The sequence below is a fragment of the Clavelina lepadiformis genome, chromosome 9 (genome assembly GCF_947623445.1).
Source record: "Clavelina lepadiformis chromosome 9, kaClaLepa1.1, whole genome shotgun sequence".
In the NCBI taxonomy this organism is placed as follows: domain Eukaryota; kingdom Metazoa; phylum Chordata; class Ascidiacea; order Aplousobranchia; family Clavelinidae; genus Clavelina; species Clavelina lepadiformis.
Genome location: NC_135248.1, coordinates 1,871,107 through 1,894,704, shown reverse-complemented (window position 1 = coordinate 1,894,704; position 23,598 = coordinate 1,871,107). Strand labels below are relative to the sequence as shown.

The 23,598-nt window shown below is 35.5% G+C and overlaps 1 protein-coding gene across 15 annotated transcripts; it reads right to left on the bottom strand.

Moving 5' to 3' along the window:
• Positions 1-706: 706 nt before the first annotated feature.
• On the bottom strand, positions 707-23,358 carry LOC143470198 (uncharacterized). 15 transcript variants are annotated; one of them, XM_076968163.1, is made up of 49 exons: positions 23,284-23,358; positions 22,851-22,981; positions 22,288-22,428; positions 22,131-22,187; positions 21,953-22,060; positions 21,683-21,757; positions 21,352-21,432; positions 21,139-21,201; positions 20,457-20,513; positions 19,631-19,684; positions 19,392-19,475; positions 19,159-19,218; positions 18,743-18,808; positions 18,261-18,317; positions 16,851-16,937; positions 16,237-16,326; positions 15,732-15,794; positions 15,286-15,342; positions 14,227-14,280; positions 13,916-14,002; positions 13,192-13,254; positions 12,943-12,999; positions 12,318-12,374; positions 11,975-12,043; positions 11,789-11,848; positions 11,483-11,572; positions 11,095-11,157; positions 10,533-10,586; positions 9,439-9,492; positions 9,262-9,348; positions 8,641-8,703; positions 8,230-8,286; positions 7,268-7,381; positions 7,017-7,097; positions 6,479-6,670; positions 6,218-6,310; positions 5,809-5,979; positions 5,400-5,501; positions 4,979-5,149; positions 4,470-4,562; positions 4,135-4,302; positions 3,798-3,890; positions 3,468-3,635; positions 3,227-3,328; positions 2,605-2,775; positions 2,118-2,261; positions 1,688-1,768; positions 1,434-1,547; positions 707-1,233 (listed from the first exon to the last, which is right to left on the bottom strand). In XM_076968163.1, the coding sequence occupies exons 1-49, from the start codon at positions 23,330-23,332 to the stop codon at positions 1,198-1,200; spliced, it is 4,389 nt and encodes a 1,462-aa protein (XP_076824278.1). In that variant the 5' UTR covers positions 23,333-23,358; the 3' UTR covers positions 707-1,197. The 15 variants fall into 15 exon arrangements, with proteins under 15 accessions (XP_076824278.1, XP_076824277.1, XP_076824275.1 ...); XM_076968162.1 differs by lacking the exons at positions 8,230-8,286; positions 8,641-8,703; positions 10,533-10,586 and adding exons at positions 7,694-7,750; positions 9,078-9,140; positions 10,109-10,165; XM_076968160.1 differs by lacking the exon at positions 10,533-10,586 and adding an exon at positions 10,109-10,165.
• Between the last annotated feature and the right edge of the window lie 240 nt (positions 23,359-23,598).

Here is a 23,598-nt window from a genome sequence, read left to right as displayed (position 1 = left end):
AGGACGCGAGCTATGAAGTGGCAACAGCAAACAACGATAACTTAACGCATTTAAAGGAGCATCAGATTGAGGTAAAAAGGAAAAGTAACAGATAGGGGATTCGAACCGGAGACCCATTGCACCAATGGACTTTCAGCAGTGCTCGAGCTATGCAACGGTGTGAGCGAATGAAGTTAAAAAGATATATAAGAAACAAATGTTGTTTTCTTTTAAAAAATTGTAAAATTGGAGAACCTGCATAGACAAGTCGGAGGTTCAAACCAGTCACCCAGCGATTTACATAGAGTTGGACTTCTATGAAGGAGTTAGTGAAAGAAAGCAAATTAATTTAGTCATACCTGCTATGATCCTGGATCTTGGAGAACCTTTCATGAAACAAGAGTGAAGTGGGTTGGAATCGAACCCGGAACCTCAGCCTTTAAACGCATGCGCTTTACCGTGCGGCGCTACTACCAAGACTGAAGTCTGAGTGGATAATGTGCAAGATGTTGTGACAAACAAACGGAAGCGATGTAAAGTGGCTAAAGTCTTGATACTTAATAAGAGGTGATGTTGAAAAGATTTAAAATTCGTATTGTATTTAGATATCAACAACGGTTAATGCGTCACCCGCTGTAAGTTCCCGCTTCATCTTCCAGAGCTCTCGAGTTCAAAACCCAGCCCAGTCACGGCTCGCGAGCCGATAATGTTGTGGATAACAGCAGGCTTTTAATGATAGAATTCGAGTTTATTCGGTGAAAACACAGATTCAAATCACATAAGTAATTATACCGTACTTACAAGTAAAGATCAAGTACCCTGACTAAAAATTCAAATACTTCTCTACAAAAATGCTCGATTATTTGCATGTAATGCCCTAGTTTTAACTTGTTGCGTCACAGACGTGATTTACATTACGGACAATCAAAAGCCCTTGGACTTTTCCCCGTATAAGGTTACTACCGCGTCGTTCATAACAAAATTTTAAAGTAAAATATCCTGAAACATTTTGGCGAGCCGATTAAAACGCTTCAATCCCGTTAAAAACACAACAAAAATCGCCAGCACGAAATCTGCGAGCAAAATGAGTGAAGTGCCTAATTGAAGGAAACATATTGCATCTTCAGTACGAAATATAATACACACGTCACTCAAGGAGGTTACAATCAGAGACTATATTATACATGTAGATTCTTTTACAATTTTTGAGCTTTGCCTTTAGTCCCACACGTGGCGCTTGCAATGAGTGACGGCCTAAAAAGAAAAACAACAATAATGAACAACCAACCAACCAACTAACAGTCACTGTTTAAAAGGTAACCCTAGGTGCTCTAGGATCTAGCACGTTTACGCGTAGAAGAAGAGCATTTTGGTGTTACGAGGTTATTCATGAAAGCGTTATAAAGAAGTTATTCAAGAAATTGGTGGAGTCGAAGTTCTGAATAATCGCTTACATTGCATTCCTTTGCTGTTTGTTCATTCTTACACCAGTAGGAGGGGCCGTAGGTGCAAGGGTTGACTCCGAGTCGGGGGCTCTTCTTGTTGCCGTTCTTACATAAATCCAAGTGCTAAAAAACAAAGAGTCAGCTTCAATATTTTGGAACTGATCTGACGGGAAGTGCGATTTTAAAACAATTACGAATCCGATTTTTGGTACAAGTCCAACAAGTGTTGGTTATAATGAAGCAGAAAAAGAAAAAAATCATACAATGCAGACGTAGTCTGGATCCAGTGTTTTTTGTACGAGCTTCACAATCTCTGGTGTGTATTGTGCAACTATGCCGTCACACTGCAACAGAAGAAGTTCAAGTTCAGTTCTTTTGAGAACTGTTAAATAATGTGATGAATGGTTTTGCCAATTAATGACAATAAATAATAAATTAAGAAATATTTCAAGTAATGTACAAGGAAAGTCATTTCCTAATTCTGCACCAGCATGTACTCTGCCCCAGTTTGTGTGGCACAGTGACAAGCTGGATGAATACAGCGACTTCCAAAACTCAAAAAGACAAAACCAGAGATCATTACAAAACACCATTTTGCTTGAAATCCAAAATTGGTGAAAATCCATTTAAAAAAACCGATCTTTATTGAGACCTTGATCTATAGTCTTAGGTTAAAACTAAAAGCTTTCTCACTTCCGACTGAATGGATTTTGGTAACTTGTCACAGAGACCATCCAAAGTCTGTTGAATTTCCTCTTCCGTTGCATTTGATGATATTTCTTTACCGAGGAAATCAATCGCAATTCTGCAGATGTCACAGACGTCAGATGACACCGCCTGTGACGACATTAGACGTTGGAAACTACACCAAAGCAAAAACGCAAGCTACTAGTTGTCCCGAAGGCCACGTTGGACAATGTGTAAAGGTGAATTCCAGGATTATACGAAAAGAATTATGGGTAATTTGGTCGACAGAGCGTTAGAAATAGCAATCGATATCCTTTAGCTGACAGCGATATCGATGTAATAATGCAGCTTTCTGCTCTGTTTCGTTCATAATTACCATAATACAACGTCCCTTCACAAAGTATTACATTTTCGATGACAACAATGAAACGATACAAATTTCATCATTAGTTTTATTTCTTTATCTTTACTTTAACCGACTCGTCCATCTCACCACATTCTTGGGGCACAGTTTGATCTCGGCACACAAAGAATCGGGAGTAAACTCATTCAACAGCAACCTTATGAGCGTGGGACCAACGGATTGAATGAAATCATCGCACTGGGATTTCAAATCGCCGGGGAGAAGCGAACATACTTTGCCAACAGCATTGATGATCTCCTCCTAATCGTTTATGGAAATATGTGGAAATGTCATTTACAGCTGAAGCATGTTATGTTAAATATAAATATGAATAGCTAGGTTTGGGGAAGGAACACGCAAAAAATGATACTGGTTTTTGAGGTCAAAATTGAGGCGGGAGTTTCTAAAGATGAACAACGTGGGTTAAAATTGGCCTACAATCTGCTAAGTGTAGATAGCATAGAGGTAAGAGAGCTGCTTTCATACAAGTTTACTAGCGGACTGCTGTGCGCTCACAGGCTACCTTAGCAATGAACAGCTGCGTGAAGACGATGCAAAAACTACAAACGTGTTCATAAAGCAGTGCTAGAAACACTAGATTAAGGTTCCAACAAGAAAAAAGCAACGTTTGTGAAGGGTAATATGCTAATAGCAAATAACGGGCAGAAAAGTTTAACCATATTCCACAAAACAGAAAAAAATCTTCCTTTACCTCGGTAGAATTTTCGGTCAACAGGCTGTCCAGCTCTTTAGCCACGTACTGACAGAGCTCGCATTCCGCTGAAACGTCAATGGATTTTGGTGAAGCCGCCATCTACAAATTAAAGCCAGTAAAAATGCCGTTCGTTCCCTGAAGCGACTAGAAGCTTTGTTAGATTCATAGCTATGTTGATACAGTAAATGGGGATTCCAATAGACACAATAAAGCAGTGTAAGAATCAGTTTCAATTTACTTTAGCTGAACACAGGCCCAATGTCGCGCAAACTTTGACAGGATCTAGCAAGCCGGGGAGCATACTGACGATTTGTTCACCGTATTGTTCGATCAAGGAGTCGCATTCACTCTGATATTGGGATGGTAGGATTGTGCAGACTTTTTCAACTGCTTTCACTATTTCTTCCTGAATATGACAAACACGAGGTTAATTTTTGCAACACGTTGATTTACATGTCTTATTGGGACGACTCTATTCAATTTCTGCATTTTTACTCAGTTTTTTTACCGTAAAATTAAAAAATTTGTTAAACTAATACTTTTATCACAGACAAGACAAGTAGATAACCTCGGTGCTGTTTTCATCCAAATAATTATCTAATTCTTTGATGACCAACTTGCACAGCTCACAGGTTTCTGGGTCCTCAACAGAGACCTTAGTCTAAATTAAAAACGTTTTATGTGTTGCTCTTTACACATTAATTATTGGTATCACCGAACATAACAAGTCACACTCCATTATGTGGATTTGCACATGATAAGTTGCCATTGTATGTGACCCCCCAGGGGTCCACAGACCCCATTTTGGGGAACCTTGGTTTAAGCCACACTAAAATCACATACAAAATCTTTGAAAACCCAATGTGGAATTTTGAGAGATTGCATTTTTAGTAATTTCAATTTACTTTAGCTGAACACAGGCCCAATGTCGCGCAAACTTTGACAGGATCTAGCAAGCCGGGGAGGATACTGACGATTTCTTCACCGTATTGTTCGATCAAGGAGTCGCATTCACTCTGATATTGGGATGGTAGGATTGTGCAGACTTTCTCAACTGCTTTCACTATTTCTTCCTGAATATGACAAACACGAGGTTAATATTTGCAACACGTTGATTTACATGTCTTATTGGGACGATTCTATTCAATTTTTTTCTGCATTTTTACTCAGTTTTTTTTACCGTAAATTTAAAAAATTTGTTAAACTAACACTTTTATCACAGACAAGACAAGTAGATAACCTCGGTGCTGTTTTCATCCAAAAAATTATCTAATTCTCCGATGACCAACTTGCACAGCTCACAGCCTTCTGAGTCCTCAACAGAGACCTGAGTCTAAATTATAAATATTTTACATGTTGCTCTTTACATATTATTGGTATCACCGAACATAACAAGTCACGCTACATTGCGTGTATTTGCACATGATAAGTTGCCATTGTATGTGACCCCAGTTTGGGCAACCCTGGTCTAAGCCACACTAAAATCACATACAAAATATTTGAAAACCCAATGTGGAATTTGGAGTAATTGCATTTTTAGTAATTTGATTCTATAATAAAACAAACAACGAAATTAGCCCTTTCTACAATGTTTTTTGGCTCCTTCAATTGGTTTAAACAGACTCGAAAGCGAATTTTATCCGTTTTTGAAGCCATGGTTACGTTTTTGTAATGCTACAATATATTAATTAATGACTGTAATAATTAACAACACTAAATTAGATGAACTTTGAACCCTAGTCATCTTACCACTTTCTGAGGGCAAAGCTTAATCAAAGCACACAGAGTATTAGGCTTGATTTCACTGGACAGCAATTTGATAAAAGTGGGGCCAGCTGATTGGATGAAATCATCGCACTGGGTTTTCAAACCACTGGGTATGAGAGTGCAGACTTTTTGAACAGCGTCTATGATCTCAGCCTGCAAGTCAAACATCCGGGAAATATTTAAATTGTCAAATTATGTAAGAGACTTGTTTAAATAACATAGGCTGCGCAAACTTGTGATTGCGTGCTATAACAAATATAATAGTTGTTAAAGCCTAATGCAATAGGAAGACCAGAAGCCCAGCTTAAAAATTGTGACAAGTCAAACTTCAGCCCAAATGCTACAACGCCATACACAAAGAAGAGTTTATATTTAAATCTTGAAAGTGAAAATTTCTTTTTACCTCGGTGGAACTTTCCTTCAACAATTTATCCAGTTCTTTAGCCACGTACTGACAGAGTGAGCATTGTTCTGTGGCACCAACGTACTTCCGTGGCACTGCCGCCTATAAATTAAGACCAGTGTACAGTGAATTGTATTAACACAAAGTTGCAAAAAACCAAATTAACCTTACTTCTCAAATTGGGGAAAAACAGATAAAAGCTGCCATGAAACATGACAGTGACTTTACAAGGAGATGCAATCCAACAGGCACAAAACATTTCAACTTGTGCAAAATTAAAATTTTTTTTCTTCAAAATTTCTTATCATATTGTTTGTCAGCATCTTTTAAGGGACAATCCAGTGAGATTAGACGTCAATCATGCAGCAAAACTTAAATAAGTTACAGCGAGCAGCTGAGACGATTTCACCTTAGATTTTGTGCACAAGCCAAGTGTGGAGCAAACTGCCTGTGGGTCAAGTAAAGAGGGTAAAAGATGGATGATGTCATCGCCGTATTGTTCGATCAGTAAGTCGCATTCACCCTGATATTGGGATGGTAGGATTGTGCAGACTTTTTCAACTGCTTTCACTATTTCTTCCTGAATATGACAAACACGAGGTTAATATTTAGATGCAAATACCCCAACGCTGACTGGTGGACTTTGTTATCAATTTATGATAATTAGTAATTAATTAAATTATTAATTATTAATACACAACAGAGCTCACATTCCAGTATCCTTCAACTCAAGTGAAAATTATGATGTGAGTAAAAACTAATGATAGCAATTACAAAACCCATAATTGTCATGAGAAATATTTTTTCATATCATCTACCTCGGTGCTGTTTTCATCCAAAACATGATCAAGTTCTTCTATGACTGTCATGCATAGTTCACAACCAACTGATGCACCGACAACGACAGGTTTCTAATTCACAAAAATGTTAAATCTAGTTTAGTTTGTAATCACAGATTATTCTAAATCATTTGATTCGTCCATTTAATACAGAATTCATTGTTTGTAAATTTTTAATTCCGTCTTTTTTAATTTTAGAAAAAATTTTCGGACTAAACAATTAAAAACTATGACTCGAACCTTAAGTTGAACCAGACCGACTTTCTGAGACGAACAGAGCATAAGAGTCGAGCAGATGATCCCAGACTCGACCTCATTGATGATCAAGTCAACGACGTCTTTTCCGTACTTGTCGATAAAAATCTGGCACTCCTTCCGAATATCGACGGGGGCTATGTTGCAAACCTTATCCAGGGCAGCAATGACAGCAGCCTGTAAATTGTGAGGATGTAGTCAGGTTGTGGATGACGTGTGGGTTGAGGAAGAGTTTATATCAAGTTGCCACCAAGAGCCACTTTTTATCAATTATAATTTGTCAGTAATTGCATAGTGAGAGACCTGTGGATAACTTTAATGCTTTCCTGAACGTGTTCGTTTTTTAAGAAAAACTTTAAGATTTTTGTTTCAATAAAAGAATTTTGCCCTGGCAACAAAACTCAAACAGCTCAGGTTCAACGCTGTAGTAGTCAAACGTGGTTTTAGTAAATTGTGTTCAAGTAATTAACAAATTTTCATTCACATAAGTTAATTACTAAACAACAATACAAAAGTAAGTAACCTCAGTTTTATTTCCCTGAAGTAGTCTATCCAACTCGTGAACAGCAACTCGACAGACAGCACATGACACAGGATCAGAAACCTGTGCAAAAGTTAGATGAAAGAAATTGTGGTAGCCGAATAATCTGACTGCCACCGAAACGGCCATCGGTGATAGAAATAATTATCTGATTTGGTCTCAGTAAAAAACATCCACAAATTTAAGAGCAAAGTGATGAACAATTGAACCCAAAATGAACCCAAATTGCAAACCTTGTCTTGGACGGTCTCGTCAATTTGAGATGCCGGGAGCAGATTTTCTTCTTCAACTTCCTCCTCCACAGCAGCTCCGCACATGTACAAGGTCGAGCAGATCTGCTCCGCGTCCTGGTAAACATAGATATCATATTGAAAATATAAAAATAAAGTGCTATCAAAATATCAACAAAACCGTGTCATTTTACCGCGCAGTTTTCAGGCAAAAACACTAACGAAACCATTTCGATGGAAACATAAAGAAATGTTTGTGAACTATTTTCAACCTAAATCGTCGCTTATCTAATAGACGGCTTTCACCGCGTTGTTAAGTGCCCCACAAATATCCGGACTATACATTTTCCAACATATTTTACATAAACTTTAACATTCATGTCATACTCATATCCATTCAAGGTCGCTGTTTCAAACAATCTGACTTACATTTTCTGAGATCAAATCCCACAATTGCGGTAGATATTCTTTCACGAACGCGGAGCACTGAAGAATTTTAAAACTGGTAGCGACCAAACTTTAACCTATTTCTAGTTTAAGCTGATGAACGTCACTTTCGCAGCTAATTAAATTTTGCTCGATCAGTTTTTATTGCTTTTGCAAAAAAAGTCTGATTAAAACTCAACACTTTTTTGTAAAAAATAAAATTTCTATCAGCTTTGCTTGTCACGCTCGATTACGAGTTCATACAATTGCGACTGAAATAGATTCTGAACACTTTCGCAATCACTTCTATGCAAAGATTAAGTTGCAATCATTTATTTCTATATTTAACATCATTGTAATTAGTCAAACATTAAGAGTACAAATTCACTTATACACGCCAGTAATTAGGCATGCTTGTTATGATTTCAAAATTGATTTTCTGAAGCCATCATTAGAAACAAGATTTCACATTCACATAAATAGGCACAAAAAATGCCTATATTGGCGCGCATAAGTGAACTAAATCAAAAATCACATACATTTTTAGCAAGAAGAGCAATTAGATTGTCAGCAACGGTATCCAATTTGTCTCTGCACTGTGGGAGAAAAAACACCAAAAATTTACCAATCATCAGAAATTAAAAGAACATTAAGATTAGTTTTCAAGTGATTTGAAGTCATTAAACTTTTATGATCAATTTAGTGGCAGATATTTGCACCGATATTTTTATTTGATGATACTTCTATTACAGCAGCTTTTTTCAAATTTTCTTGAGTGGTGCAACTAACTGCTGTACTTTACAAACTATTATAACTACGGAAACCAAAATAGCGTTAATAGTATGTATGCTATAATGAGTATTGTTAAAAATTGTTTTATAAAATTTGTAACAGTCAAAATTTGTTTTTTTATAGAATTAGAAAAAACTAATTTCTAGAATTGAAAGCACCTCTGATTCAAAGAACGGGATTTGATTGCAATAGAGACTGATTTCCTGAGACAGTAATTGCTTCTGAAAACACAAACCAGATATTTTTAGTGAAGATAATTTAATCCAGATAAAGCCACATCCACTTAAGAGACATCTACAGCTCAAAACAGCAAGGTTCTATGAAAGTCTTTGAGAGTAAAACTAACATCACAAAGATGACAGTGTGATCCATAACCGCAGATATTTACGTAAATAACATTATGGCCATTATGTCGTTGCTGATTACACTGTAGTAAATTACACGCAAGATGGAGATTACATTGGGTTCGCCTACACTTATATCATGTTCAAGAACCACTGTTTCAGAGTGTAAATGGTGGTATATCCAAAGCAAAACCATCTTGAATAAATGTGGATGTGACTTTATCATTTTTTTGTTACAATTCGGTTTCTACCAGTTTGTCAAAGTCAGGACCCAAAGTGCTACATTGGTCGGCTATGAGGGAGTTGATCTGTTCCTGATGGTGAAGAAATTATGTTGGTTAGGACCTACCGCTATTCATTTCAAGTAATTTATTCAACATCTACGAAACCTATGAAATGATAAGTTTGAAGTTTTAAGACTAAGATCAGCCTTACAATCGTGGACTGGTTGTTTGCGATGATTTCCTGCCAATCTTTGGTGAAGGCTGTGCAGTCCGAACACAGGTCACCGTTTGGAGTAGGCTGTGATAATAACAAAGAGAATTATGATATAACAATGCACCTTGCACTTTAATGACCGAAGCTCTCTGCAACATTTTTCCACAAACTTACTGCAGGTGTGGATGAGGTGCACATCAAGATGGCTGAGCAGATTGTGTTGACATCCTGAAGCATTACATATATGTCGTTAAACAACTTGTAAACAAGCTATGTTGGGTTTAATATCATAATGATAAAAAGTCCATAACTTCGACATAAGATAAATCAAAATGTTACACAATCAAGAGACAGTTTATGAAAAGCTGTGTAAATCAACATCAAATTGGAACGTGGCAAAAAATTGGGAACATTACGTTTCAAGTAATCTATTTGTGAAATCGTAAGTAGGTTATGTGAATAAAGCACGAAAAACTATCCAGGTTGATCATTGAAAGTTTTTCTTCTTTTTGCACCTGTATACACGTTTTAATCGCCAAATCAAACAGTTTTATTTGTACAAAATAACTATTGTGGAGATAGTTTCACATTGGTAATAATACTTCACATTTGATTACAAAAGCTTGGTTTGTGATATATTAGTTGTGAGTTTTGTTGAATTTTCATTTAATTTTCATTTAATTTTCAAAACTCATCTTAAACGTTGATCATAAAAACGAAACAAACCGATTGTTTTCAGATATTTCACCTTCTAGCGAATTACAATTAAAATCAAATCTCAGAATTAAAAATTTAAACCGTCAAAAAGATGGCAATTTTGATTGCATGGTTTTGCGTCACTTACATTACTGACAATAGCATCGATTAAGATAGGTTTGACTTGGTCCACTGCTTTCTCACACTTCATAAGTTAAAATAACTGTTATAAATAAATATAACCTAAAGAAAATTCACAGATAGACCAGACCAAAACTTGTACGTCACTTATACTAGATGTGGACTGCTTGCAAAGAAAGATCATGAATGTGGGATTTAATTTCAAGTTTAGATGCAATTAATATAAATTTGTGCACATGCGGACCAGACAAGATCTAAACTCGTAGTAACAAATGTTCGTTCGTGGTCAAATATGTCCAATATATATGGTTTCATGGTTTCAGTTTCAGTTGTACCCTGGTTTTGGCCTGGTCGTCTGCGAATGAGTTGGTGCCAACGCGCACCATTAATGGTGCTGCACTCGCACCAACTCAGTAAACAGGTTTACTTACTAGTATTTCAAACTGAGGAAGAAGATTATGCAGTGCAGTGGGAACCTGTTTACACTAACAGCAACACATACAAGGTGCAAAGTTAAAAGTGACAAAAAGATTTCAAGAAAACGACTATTTCACTGGCAAATTGCTTTGTTTCAGACAAAAAGAAAAATGAAGCAAAGAAAAAGAAAGAAAGAGGTTTACAAAGGTTAAAATTTATTTATAAAGTGATCCAAGTTTAGCAAACATTCAATCTCAAAAACTTGTCTTGAATGCACATTTCACCAGTGAAATAGATATCATATTACACCATCAAACAGCACTTGTTACGGATTTATTACCTTAATATAACGTGCATTTTCATTTATAAACTAGAAGATGGTTTATGATTCTAGATAGTGGTTTTGCGAGACGAGATATGTACTTTTGCCAAACTCATAGGAAAACAAGATCTAACTATCACAACGGTTTCATGATGCAGTGAAAGAGGTTTACAACAAATGGCAGAGGGTAACGACACATTATGTCACGCATCAGTCACACTGTGCAGTGAAATATATTCAACCAAGCAACTTACAATCGCCGATAATTCTGGGCCAAGCTGGTCGCACTCTTCTTTGACCAAATCAGTGAGGTCATCCTTTATAAACAAAGAATGCTTGTTAAGTAGTGGTGTATGCAGCTGCATATCTAACATAATTCCGATAAATACAGAACCATGTTTCTGATTTAAAATAAGGCTGGCTTCATAATTGGGGCTTGAGCCATGAGGAATCATGGCCGGATTTAAGATGTGCAAAGACATTTCTCAGCTTGAGAATAAAAATTATCCAACTTTATGATTATGGTTGTTTTGCAAAGACTATGTCATAAATGGTTTATTCGACTCAATCAGTAACAAAGCGTTGCGATAACGCCGAGTGAAAGATGTGAAAGTAAGATGTTTTGGTTATCACGACACTTACAATGATGCTTTGATTGTTCTTTGCAACTCCTTGCAAATCCTTCATGAAGGTTGTGCAATCCGTGCAATAATCTCCCTGCACTGGGGGAACCTGGAAATACAAGAGGAGAACAAGGAAAGTTATTTAAGCAAGAAATGATCCAACTTTAAACCTATGCTAAAACATGACAATTGGTATTTCTGTTGATGCCGTGGTACACGAGTGCACGTGTTACGTCACATTGTTAGGTATATTTCCCGTATACTTAGCACTGTTTCAAAAATCTATGAGTTTTGGATGTGTTGAAGACACAAACTAAAAACTTACCATCTCAGCCACAGATATGTTGTTGTTTTCTTCTTCTGTTTCATCCGGATCGGCAACAACCTGAGGAGAAAATAAATCTCTCAGCTTATGTATTGTACATAGTGTTGTCATTGTCGGTTTATTAACTATAACTAATCAACTTCACTATCAAATAACTAATAAGTTAACAAATAACTAAGCATCAACCTCTTCAGCGACTTCCTCATCTTCCGCAGCTCCGCACAAGTACAAGGTCGAGCAGATCTGCTCCGCGTCCTGGCAAATATAGATATCATATTGATGTGCATAACTGTGTAATGCACAAGAAATGAAACAGCAACAGGATATAATTGTAAGATTGTGTTCACTGTTTGGCCACATTCGGTAAAACTATAGTTAAAATATTAAGCAGAAAAAAGCAAAGAAATTTGTACTAAATAAAATTGATCTTAAAAATTCCTGTCTTCTACCAAACCTAATTCATGGATTAACTCCACTTAAGCTAAAGTTGATTAACATTTCATCCAAATGAAGTAACCATCGGACTTACGTTGTATGAGATCAGGTCCCACAACTGTGGCAGATACTCTTTGACGAATGCGTCACACTGAAGAATTGTAAAGCTGGTAGCGACTGAACTATTTAAACTATTGCTAAGTCTAAACAAGTCATTTTAATTAACTGCCGCACTGATTAAATCTTTCTCAAAGCTTGCAGTTACTCTTGCATACATTGTACTACATCAATCAAACTTACAAATGCTAGAATTAAAATAGATATTTTCACAAGCACAGTGTGTTTTTCAAAATAAGAAAGGAAAAAAAGATAAAAATGCGTTCCATAACTTTGCTATGAACGCTTGGAGGATGGCTGGCTATGAATGACTAAGGGGACAGAGAGGTCAGTAAGTGATAACTTTGACAAGGTTTACATGAACAGTTTCACATAAACAAGCTCATAATTATTTGACAGAGAAAACCTGTACGATTGCTGGTTTGTTGGTAAACTACAGTGTGGTAGATGCTGCCTGATAAGAATTAATACTGATTTGCTGATGCTGATATTTCCTACCTTTTAAGCCATATGAGGAGGTCACAGCAAATTAACTTACAACATAGTGAAGATAATTACACAAGAAATACCATGAAAAGCTAAACCATTTAGAATTTACGTACTGTTTTGATAATAAGGTCTACTTGTTCATCGGCAAATTTGTCCAGTGAATCTCTGCACTGTAACAGAGGCAAAGCATGCAAAATTTGAATGAAATTTATCAAGGGTTACAATCTAATCACCCATTGCAAGAGCAACTCTGTTGGAATCAAAAAAACAATTGAGACAACAATTATTACAAATTAAATGTCAACAATAATTATTGACAAACAATAAACTCAACAGTGATGAAAGCAAACAATTAATAGAACCTCTGATCCGAAGAATGGAATTTGATTGCAAAAATTTTCAATTTCACCATCAACCAAGCTCCGCTAAAAATATAAAACCTCATTCAATATCAAATATAAAATATAATAAAGTCACATTCACCGGACATGGGGCAATGGCTGGCTGCAACATGACAATTTTTGGAAATTCAAAGTAGGGAGTAGGCCGAAAACTACCTACAGGAACAACTTTTGCCAATGAATTACGGAAATTTGAGAGCTGTTGCTAACCTTAACTCAATTATTTACGCAGATCATGACAGATTTAGTTCTGTTAAAAACTTTTCAGATCTTCGATTAAGTGGATCACAAAATCCTAAAATGGATGAATGTGACTTTATTTTATAATTCAGTCTCTACCACTTTTTCAAAGTCTGAACCCAAAGTGCCACATTGGTCAGCTATGAGTGAGGTGAGTTGTTCCTGACACAGATAAATCAAGTTATGTCAGTGTATGTGTATGATATTATCGAGATATGCTACATATGCTGCTTAGACGAAAACTATTGCTACACAATCACGAAAATATGTAAACAGTGCAATCAGTGATTTTTAAGGTGTTTTTGGGAATCGACACAAAACTTTTTACTTCCGCAGAAAATTACCAGTTAGTCCTTAAAAGTTTATAAATTTCTCAGCAGTCGGCAAAACCTTAAAAAAAACTGAGTGCAATCACGTGACTTCAAAACCGACAAATCTTTCTTACGATCTTGGACTTGTTGTTTGCGATGATTTCTTGCCAGTCTTTGAAGAAAACCGTGCAGTCTGAACAGAGATCACCGTTGGGCATAGGCTGAAAACATACAAAGGAGTCTATAGCATGGTAAATATTGACAGGTTTTAAATAAGTGTTTTACGTTTCCATAAATTGGCAAAGGTGATGTCATAACGGCAGTTTTAATATGAAACATTTGGACATCAAACATACAAAAGTACAAAATTATACCCAAAGCAGTAAACTATTAACAGTTAGGCAATAACCATTTGGAAATTTTTGTTGTACACCAATGTACCTACCGCAGGTGTGGATGATGGGCACATTAGTATGGTGGTGCAGATGGTGTTGACATCCTGAGTAAAAAGCAAAATCAAATAAACCATAAAATAGCTGAGTTATACATTTATTTGTACAGGTATGATATGTATAAGATCCGTGCAAGTTCAGATCTGCTGAAGCACTACTAAGAAATCTAAGAGATCAGCAAATCATATACTGTATAACTTTAGAACTAAAATGAATTAATTAAGATAATCATTTCTTCAGTGGAATTACCAGTTGCATAATTAAAAGAATTTAGCGGACCTGATATCGATAAACCAAAAGTAAAGGAGCTAAATTTATCAAACCAACTTTCATAACTGTACTTTCATTTTCCTTTTGATTAAAAGAGAGATTTGATTTGCGAGTGAATCTGAATATCAATAATTAAGATTATCGTGTTATGGATCAAATTATCACCAGTTAAATCAATTCTCATTAATTACTATTAATTACATTTTTCTATTGTGAACGGAATCGTTGAACTGCACTTAATTATCATGTTCATAGAAATTGAATTTTTAAGCGAAACTGATAGTTAAGAATTAATTTTTCATTATTTTCAGATCAACCTAAAAAATTATCATCATATTTTGATTGCAGGGGTCTTTCGACACTTACGTTACTGGAAATGGCATCTACTATGATGGGTATGATTTGGTCGACAGCTTTCATACACTTAACAAGTTAAGATATGTGTTAGAGTGAAATAATAACTAAACAAAAGGCACAGACAGACCAGACAATAATGATGTGCTTTGTAACAGCTAGATACTGTTCCTGCACTATGATGACAGTTCAAAGTGACGTGACAAGTTCAAAGCAATTTAAGAGCTTTACAGATTTTTAAGGTTTTGCAGCCACTTTGGCTAAACAGGTCTCATTTTCTCCTATTAAAAAGGAAAGTTTCAAAACCCAAAAAATAATCTTCAACGCTTTTGCAAGCGGGATCAGTCTGGTCGTCTGTGAGTCAGTTGATTCAGATACACTCCTACAGGGAGGTATCTGCACCAACGCGACATGTTTTATCTACTTACGGCTTTCTCAAATTGTGGGAGTAAGGTTGCAAACTCACTGGGGACTTGAAGACGGCACTAATACATAATACAAACAAGAACACCGCAAACGTGAATTGGTGACAAGAAAAGTGGGCACAGTCTAACTTATAACAATACAATTCACCACAAAATAACTTATGTGGTTGTTACATGTTTAATGATATTGTGAGGTCACGCATAACTTACATGTCGGCCTAAACATAAAATTATTCCGCTTTAATAACCGCTTTAAAGTATAAAAAGCAACGACACTTTACAAGTGCTCAAGTGGATGATTATAAAGCAACAAAGTTATTTGCTCAAATAATAACAATGAAACAACTTTAATACCAATGCCGGTGCAAGTATGAAGAGCAGTGTTGGATAACATAAACATTAAACAAGCAACAAACCACGCAGAACAGCAAATCTTTAAAGTGACTTACAAGTCCCGATAGTTCTGGTCCAAGCTGGTCACACTGCTCTTTGACCAAATCTGTGAGGTCGTTCTACAAAAAGAAATATGGAATGTATTGTAATCAGTTACATTAAAATAAAAAACAGGATATAGTTTGGCACTCCGAAGGTTAACTTTGTATTTTATGACATAAGCTTGCCTCTTCAGGTGTACTGTGAAATGGCAAAAAATATTTCAAAATTGCTAGATAAAGGTAAATTGCTGGGTCTACGTAAATATTTTTTGCCATTTCGCAATACACCTGAAGAAGCAAGCTTATGTTCGCGAAAGCTCGTGTCGAAAAATAAAAAGTTGACCTTCAGAGTGCCAAACTATATCCTGTTTTTTATTTTACTTTAAAATTTGGTTAACACGGTTCAGACAACATCAATCATTTACATGTAACATTATTTGCAAGTAAGCTAAATCAGACGATGATTAATAACAACAGGAACTGAACTAATGATGATTGTTTTGGTTATCACGTCACTTACAATGATACTTTGATTGTTCTTTGCAACTCCTTGCAAGTCCGTCATGAACGTCGTGCAATCCGTGCAATAATCTCCCTGCACTGGGGGAACCTGGAAACACAAGAAGAAAACAAGGAAAGTTATTTAAGCAAGAAATGATCTAACTTTAAACCTATGATAAAACACGACAATTGGTATTTCTGTTGGTATGCAATATATTATGTTGTAACTTATTTAATATGTTTCATCACATTGCTAGGCATATTTTCCATATACTAAACGCTTTTTAAATAACCATGAGTATTTCAGAACACAGCGTTTCGAGTTACAACTCATACGTAAAACAAGTGAATGCTACAAAGACGTTTTACCATACCCACTTTCAACATGCTAAAATAACAACTATACGGCAAGGTTTATAATTACTGCAGTATGACAAGAAAAAAATCGGCTGTAATATCCACCGAAAACAAAATAAGGATGTTTTCAATTTTGACAATGAAAATGGTTGTAGTTTCAAGTTGAAACTTCCAACTGAAGTGTCCGACTAACAACATGTTTTCTACTGTTTTGGCTCTTGTGTTCGATCTATGCATGAGTTCTTGATGCATTGAAGACACAAACTAAAAACTTACCATCTCGGCAACAGAAATGATGTTATTTTCTTCTTCTGTATCATCTTCATCACAGAAATCTATCGCACTGCAAATCGCGTCTGGTGTCTGTAAAATAGTTTGCATACTTTCTGAATACTTTGCAATAATGCAAAATCCCACAAAGCTTGAGACATCAAGTCAAATGAGTATGTTTTGTGGCAATTCCCATTTTTTAATATTTATAAAAGGAGTTATGTTAATTTGTTTAAACCGGGTAATAAGTGATGGTATAAAATAAGCCAATAGCAGTCGAATAAACTGCTGACTCATTCATATATTCTCACTTTCGTAATCACTATAAAGGACAATTAGCATAATTGAAAAGATTTTGCAATAAGTAAAAATACAAGGAACTGAAAAAGTGTCGAGTGAGAGGTATTTGTCAGAGATAGAGACTTAAGCCACAATTTCCTTCTTATGATAAGACATAAACACATTCTACAGCATCAATCAAGCACATTCATTATATGCAACATTTCTGGGTAAAAACACTCACATTTCCAGAAAGGACCTGCCATAACTGTGGAAGGTATTTTTCTGCAAGGCTGTCACACTAAACAGCAGAAGACGTGACATGTAGAAAGCTTTCAGTACTACGGTAGTTTTTTAGACAGAATTGGCCTACATGATTTATTCAAAACTGATTGCAACTGATGCTTCAATGCAATGACAATTCAACAGCCACAGCCATGGTTAAACAATTGCACGCTTCCAATACTGATTGATGGAAACAATTAAAATGTCAATTTAAGAATCAATTCATCACTAGACAAACAGCTTATCATGAGGTATTGAAGGCAGTAATTAAGTGTTAACTAAATGGAGTTTAAATAAACGCTGATTCTTTGTTTTTAATAATGTTTAAATTGCCATTCTGGAATTGTTTGTTTTCTGCACAGACTATATTTAATTTGTTTGCAAAACAATCAAAAAAATTCTGCAAACCAAGGTACAAAGTCCGCAAAAGTTGTTGTAACAGGTAACAGTTTCCAGTAAAAATTGCCTGCACGACACTAATGCAGGAAAAAACATCTAACGTCAAACATTGCTATCAATCGCAAAGTTGTCACGTGTGATTGCTTTATCACGCCTGCTTCATGCTGAATGTCGATCGTACGATTTCACAGATTGACGTTAGCACTAACAAACCACAACCTAAAGGAAATTAACTGAAAACAAGGAAATACAAGAGCCACTTCACTATTATGACCATAAACACAATCACCCAGCTATGTTGTTATGTAACTTAACTATCAAATAGCCAATGCAAGACACCGGCAGAATTCAGAGAATTTTTTGGACAATGTGTGACCGCCAACCGAGCCACTGGGTGATTGGCACAAACAGTACGTGCAAAAACAGAAATCATATAAATTATTGCTGACTCACTTTCTGTGCAATTCGTTTAAGATTATTCCGAAGAACGATCGCCACATATTTCGTACACTGTGCAAAGAAATCATTTATTTTTTTAAATAAAATGGTTGATAATTTGCAGTTGGTTGAAAATTAATCACTGATAATAATCCACAACAAGCGAGTATGTGCAAACAAAATTTTCCTTTGCAAAACATATCACATGATTTAGGAATACCAAATCTTTAACAGGTGCAGACAGAATCATGTGATGTTTTAAAAGGTTTGCAAGTTCTGTCTTTGATAACGTTTATGCACCAAGACATTATTTTAAGTGCATTTGGTGCATAAATCCATGATTGACGTTCAAGACGTTACATCAATCTTTTAGCAAATCAAATCATCAAACACTTTTAATTTACAGTGGATAGAAATGACAGCGTGTTTTATTTTATTATAATTCGTGTTTGCACATGCCGCAAGTGAAAGTAAAGAATTCAAAAACATGATTATACCTCGCGTTGTAAGTAGTCTGGTTTCTGAAGGCAGTAAAAACTTGCAACGTTGTTAATTACATCGTTCTGTATATATCAACCAAGAATTACAAATAAGCAATGTAACGGCTTAGAGAACCTGCATTTGATAGCAATATGCCCCAGTACCGATTTTGCCAGTATATAATTAACAGAACGCATGGATGTATTTGCACCCAGGAAGATTTGATGCTTATCTCACACAAAGCCTTCACATGAGCCTTTAAAGCTGACTTTGCACTAATCTCCAATGGACTTTGAATCATTCAATTACAGCCCAGATTGCAAAGCCAGGATCACAGCTGTCTTTATCAAATGTAATTAGAATGAACAGTGAATTAATGAAATAATCTTGGTGAATTAAACTGTAGCACGTTCGGAGTAAATTGTCAAACTACCAGTTTATCTAAGCCTTGAAGGTTTTTGCATTCTCCAAGTACAACTTGATTGAGTTGGTCCTGTTTAAATATCTTCCTTATACAAGTTCACATTAAAAATATCAAGTTAACATTAACTGAAAAGTTCTAGTAAGTTTGCAGAAAATAACTTATTACTGCCGACAATGTTAATAGTTAAAACTCGCTTATTAGCATTAGCAGACATATGTTAATGAACGGATAAATACACTCACTACAATAGTCTGGTTGTTAAGTATGTAGTTCTGCCAGTCGTTGATGAAGTTTTTACAGTCAGTGCATCTGTTGTTTGAATCGGACTGCAAAAGATTTATGATCTTCAAACAGTTTTGTTGCAATATGTTCTTAGTGTTATGCTAGAATCTACTTAATACTATTTGCATAGGTTTGTGAAACTGTCAATAAATTCGCAAATTAACGATTTATAGACGTAATAACGATCATATCTTTTCACCTGACTCTTCTTAAAGCCGCACATCATCATCGCACTGCAGATGGTTGGAGCGTTCTGAAAGAGATAAAAGCCGGTAAAAATGCTGCTTATTTGAACACTGCAAAAAATGGTGGCTAAAACATAAGATGGATCGAAAATCTTTCAGATTGTTTGAAACTACACACAGTTGATGAATTTCAGTGAATTTTGAAAAATTTGTCGCAAATTCTATGAACATATCTGCAAGTTCATCATTTAACCAGGACCAAACAATTTTCGCAGATAACCTTTGAACGTACATTGATGTGTGAATGTATTTGGATCTGTATGCAAGAATTACAATGCATAACCTATCCGCCAACAAGGAAGTAGTTAGTAAAGTGGCATAAAATGTGGCGTGGTCTGTTTAATTTTACCACACAGAATGCCGTTATATCAGTTTGCATCCATATAAGGAAATGACATAAAGTGAAATGTTTAGGAATGGGCGATGATGTCAGATTGAATCAGCAGTCACAAGACCATGCCAGCCGTGTTCAAAACAAAACAAAAAAGTTGCTAGCTGTGCAAATTTTTGCACTAGAAGACCCGACAATTGCAAAACTGCGTCATGAAATTAAAACTAAGCACGCATACAAATGGTGCGCAAGTAACCACAATTTTACGTCAATGAATAATTTTAAACTCGATATTTATCATTAGATATAGATCTAAGTAAAAAATTTTTTCATCAAAATTAATGATGATTTTTAATAACAACATGTTATCATTGGAATTGAGTTTTGATTACGAGGCTATTAAAATTAATGAAAGCATTTTTGAGTGATTGGGCTTAACGGTATCTTACGTTTCCAGTTAGAGCATCCAACGCTTTCGGGAAGAAATCATCAACTGCTAACTTACACTGAAAAACATTCAAAGCGATATGTTTTAGTTAAACTATTTTCAAACTGCAGCGTAATGGGGGGAGCATGGCAGCATTTTTGCAAAGTTAGTGAAATACAGTATGAATAAAAATAAAGAAATTTGAAAAATAAATAACCGAATTATTAACCGACGAAACCAATGTGCAAAAACAAAATAACCCTAGAATGAGACATGATGTCTTCTTCGAAATTTTGCACAGGCTGTTATAAAACCATTTCCTTCCTCCCATTAACTGCATTGCAGATAATCTCACTTACATCAGACTCAAAATCACTGACGAATGAGTTTATCAGTTGATTAACCCCATCTTCACACTTAACGTTAAAACAATGGTTTGTAATAAAGCCAGGGAGAAGTTTACATTCATGATTAAAGTCAATTACTTACTGGCCAGTTAATAGTAATATTTCCAAATATTGGTGATGCTAATAGATACTATAGAAATTATAACATATCGTATAACATTATATTGCAACATATATATATATATCTATAACATATAAGACAAGAGCTGTCCAAGTTCTTTTTAATTGGATTAATGCCAGATTTGTTTAATTCTATTTTGACACAAGATCGCACACAGACTATAAATATATTCTCACAGCTTCATCCAGGTTAGACCCAAGAGCATCGCATTCTGTCTTCACCATCTTCTTCCATTCATCCTGGATGAAACGGCACATTCAAGTATCACTGAGGTGCTATTACCACTAAGTTTTTTTCGATTACGGAGAAGATTATTTTAATTTAACTACCTATGTGGGCGCAAGTTGGAAAATTAATAAAACATTTTTGTGAATGTACAAAGCGCTTACCACAATCTTATCGTTGTTTTTCACAGCAGACTGCACATCTTTTAGAAAAGCTTCGCAGTCAGAACAGCTGTCATCTTCAGACTGAATATTTAAAAAAGTTTTTGATAACTTCACTACAATATAAACGCCGCATAAAATTAAATATGCTGCTGTTTGTGAAACACAAAAAGCAAAAGTACCAAGTAAAGTTCTTAATAATAATTACTTTGCATGTTGTGAGTTAACATGGTAAAAGTAACCAAACCTTTCCTAATCAGTGTACTCATGATCAAACTGATACTAAACAGTAATGGTGTCGTGCAACATGCAAATAGTGAGACAAAGAAAAAACCTGATCAGTTGATTCAGCAGGAAGTGGAAGAATTTCTGGAACAGCAACGGGAAGTTGATTCTTCTTAATTGCATCCTAGAAACAAAAACTTTTAATTAAACAAAAAACAAAGTTTCAGCAACTTGTGTGTTTCTATGCATTTGATCTGTGTAAAATTGTTACGTAACTGTTTGTTTTCGTTTGTTACGTAAGGTGTTTTGTAAGAAAATTGCAAAAATATCACAACGTACAGCGTTTTAGGTGAAAAGCCTATCATTAAGCATTCGTTACTTTTAGCAGACGTGGTAGATGTTGCACAAATGACTGAACAAAGTCATCCTCATTATAATAGCTGGAACAAAGACCAAGGGCACCACAAACCAAATCACCGTTTTGGATCTAAAAAGAAAAAAAAGAAATGTCTGACAGAGTTGTAAATTAGATGCAGTGACGAAGTTAAATATCTTACCAAGTCAATTATTTCGTCATAAAGCATGTCAAAATCTTCAGAGACCACTTGCTTGCACTATGAGAGTGAAAAACATATTGAATAAAGTAGTTAAATTTTATTAAAAGAAATTTTTTATACATCTGGTTCACAAAATATTTTTAAGCAAGGGTTATACCTCAGTGGCAAGTTGTGTTAATGGAACACTCGCACATATCTTCATGAGTGCATTTTCAATTTTTTCTTTCGTGCCATTCTCCTTTAAATATGAAGCAAGACCTTCCACAGCGTCCTTGCAGAGGACGCAGAATTCATCATTCTGCAAAAATGGCATAAATGGATTAGAAAACATGCGATAACAGCAATCACAAACATACAAGAACTGCTAGTGCAGTTTCAAAGCCGCAAAATGCGGCCGTAAAAAGGTTTGCAACAGTTAAACCATTGCAAAGCAAATAAAAAAGCATGTGTTTAAAGTCAAACCTTGAAAACTTGTTTCAAAATTGTTGGAAGCTTTTTGCATATAAAAATGACAAGAACACTTTGCAAAAATTGCATACTGCATAATTAAGTCGTGATGACTGATGAGAATGCAATATCCACACAGAAAATTGTGACTGAAAGTCCAGTCATTATCACAACCAGTGCCGTGATCTCAGGCCAAAGCAAAAAATAGATGGATAATATTATTTCACCAATCTAAAGCAAATCTATTTCTGGTCTCGGAAAGAATTAAATCACCTTTGAAGCTCGACTCCAATATTCAGTTTTACATAGTTGGATTTTTCCGCAACTTTTTGCAGTGTTGAAGTTCTTGCAGGCAAAAGAAACATCCGAACATCTGTCCATCTCAAACACACTTCTCCCGTAAACTTAAAAAAAATATAATCATTAATTAAGCATCTATAGTTACTCAATTTTCTGGTGATATTAATAAGTACAAAAGAGTATGCATATCTACCAGTGAAATGAATATCTAACCGTATATTGTCTAAATTTTAAAACTTGAAACGATACATTTCTACTTTATTTGGGTCAAGTGCAGAAGTGCATGACCATGTGCCGCACTTGTGTACTACACCTCTGCTACTTGATGTCATTTGGCTATGCACTTCTGCACTAGAATGTTTTATTCAAGTGTGCCCAGTATCAGAAAAATATTTTAAACACTTACCTGAGAGCAATGTGCATGACAAAAGCAGAACACTTAAAACAGAACGCATTTTTAATACAAATACATTCACAAAACCTATAAAGAAAAATAAAGTTATGACTTTTGTAACTTAGGCACAGGGCTATTACTGTACTAGCCAATAATATAATGGCTATTGCTGTACTCGCTAGCCTATACTGACCTAGTTTTAACACAGTGAGACGAAACTAAGTTTAGAGCAGGTTTTTAAAGCTAGATAAATATAAGCTTCGCCACAGTCTAACCTACAGCCAGGGATGACTAGCAAACAGGTACTTCAAAAGATCAGAGATCACT

Bases quoted from the DNA above. Each gene is read 5' to 3' on its own strand.
- LOC143470198 (XM_076968162.1), bottom strand. From the start codon at position 23,332: ATGCGTTCTGTTTTAAGTGTTCTGCTTTTGTCATGCACATTGCTCTCA. The intron at 14,281-15,285 runs GTAAGTAGATAA...CTTTTTACTCAG, and splicing joins TCCCACAATTTGAGAAAGCC to GATGTCAACACCATCTGCAC. The intron at 2,262-2,604 runs GTGAGATGGACG...ATGTCGTCACAG, and splicing joins AACTGTGCCCCAAGAATGTG to GCGGTGTCATCTGACGTCTG.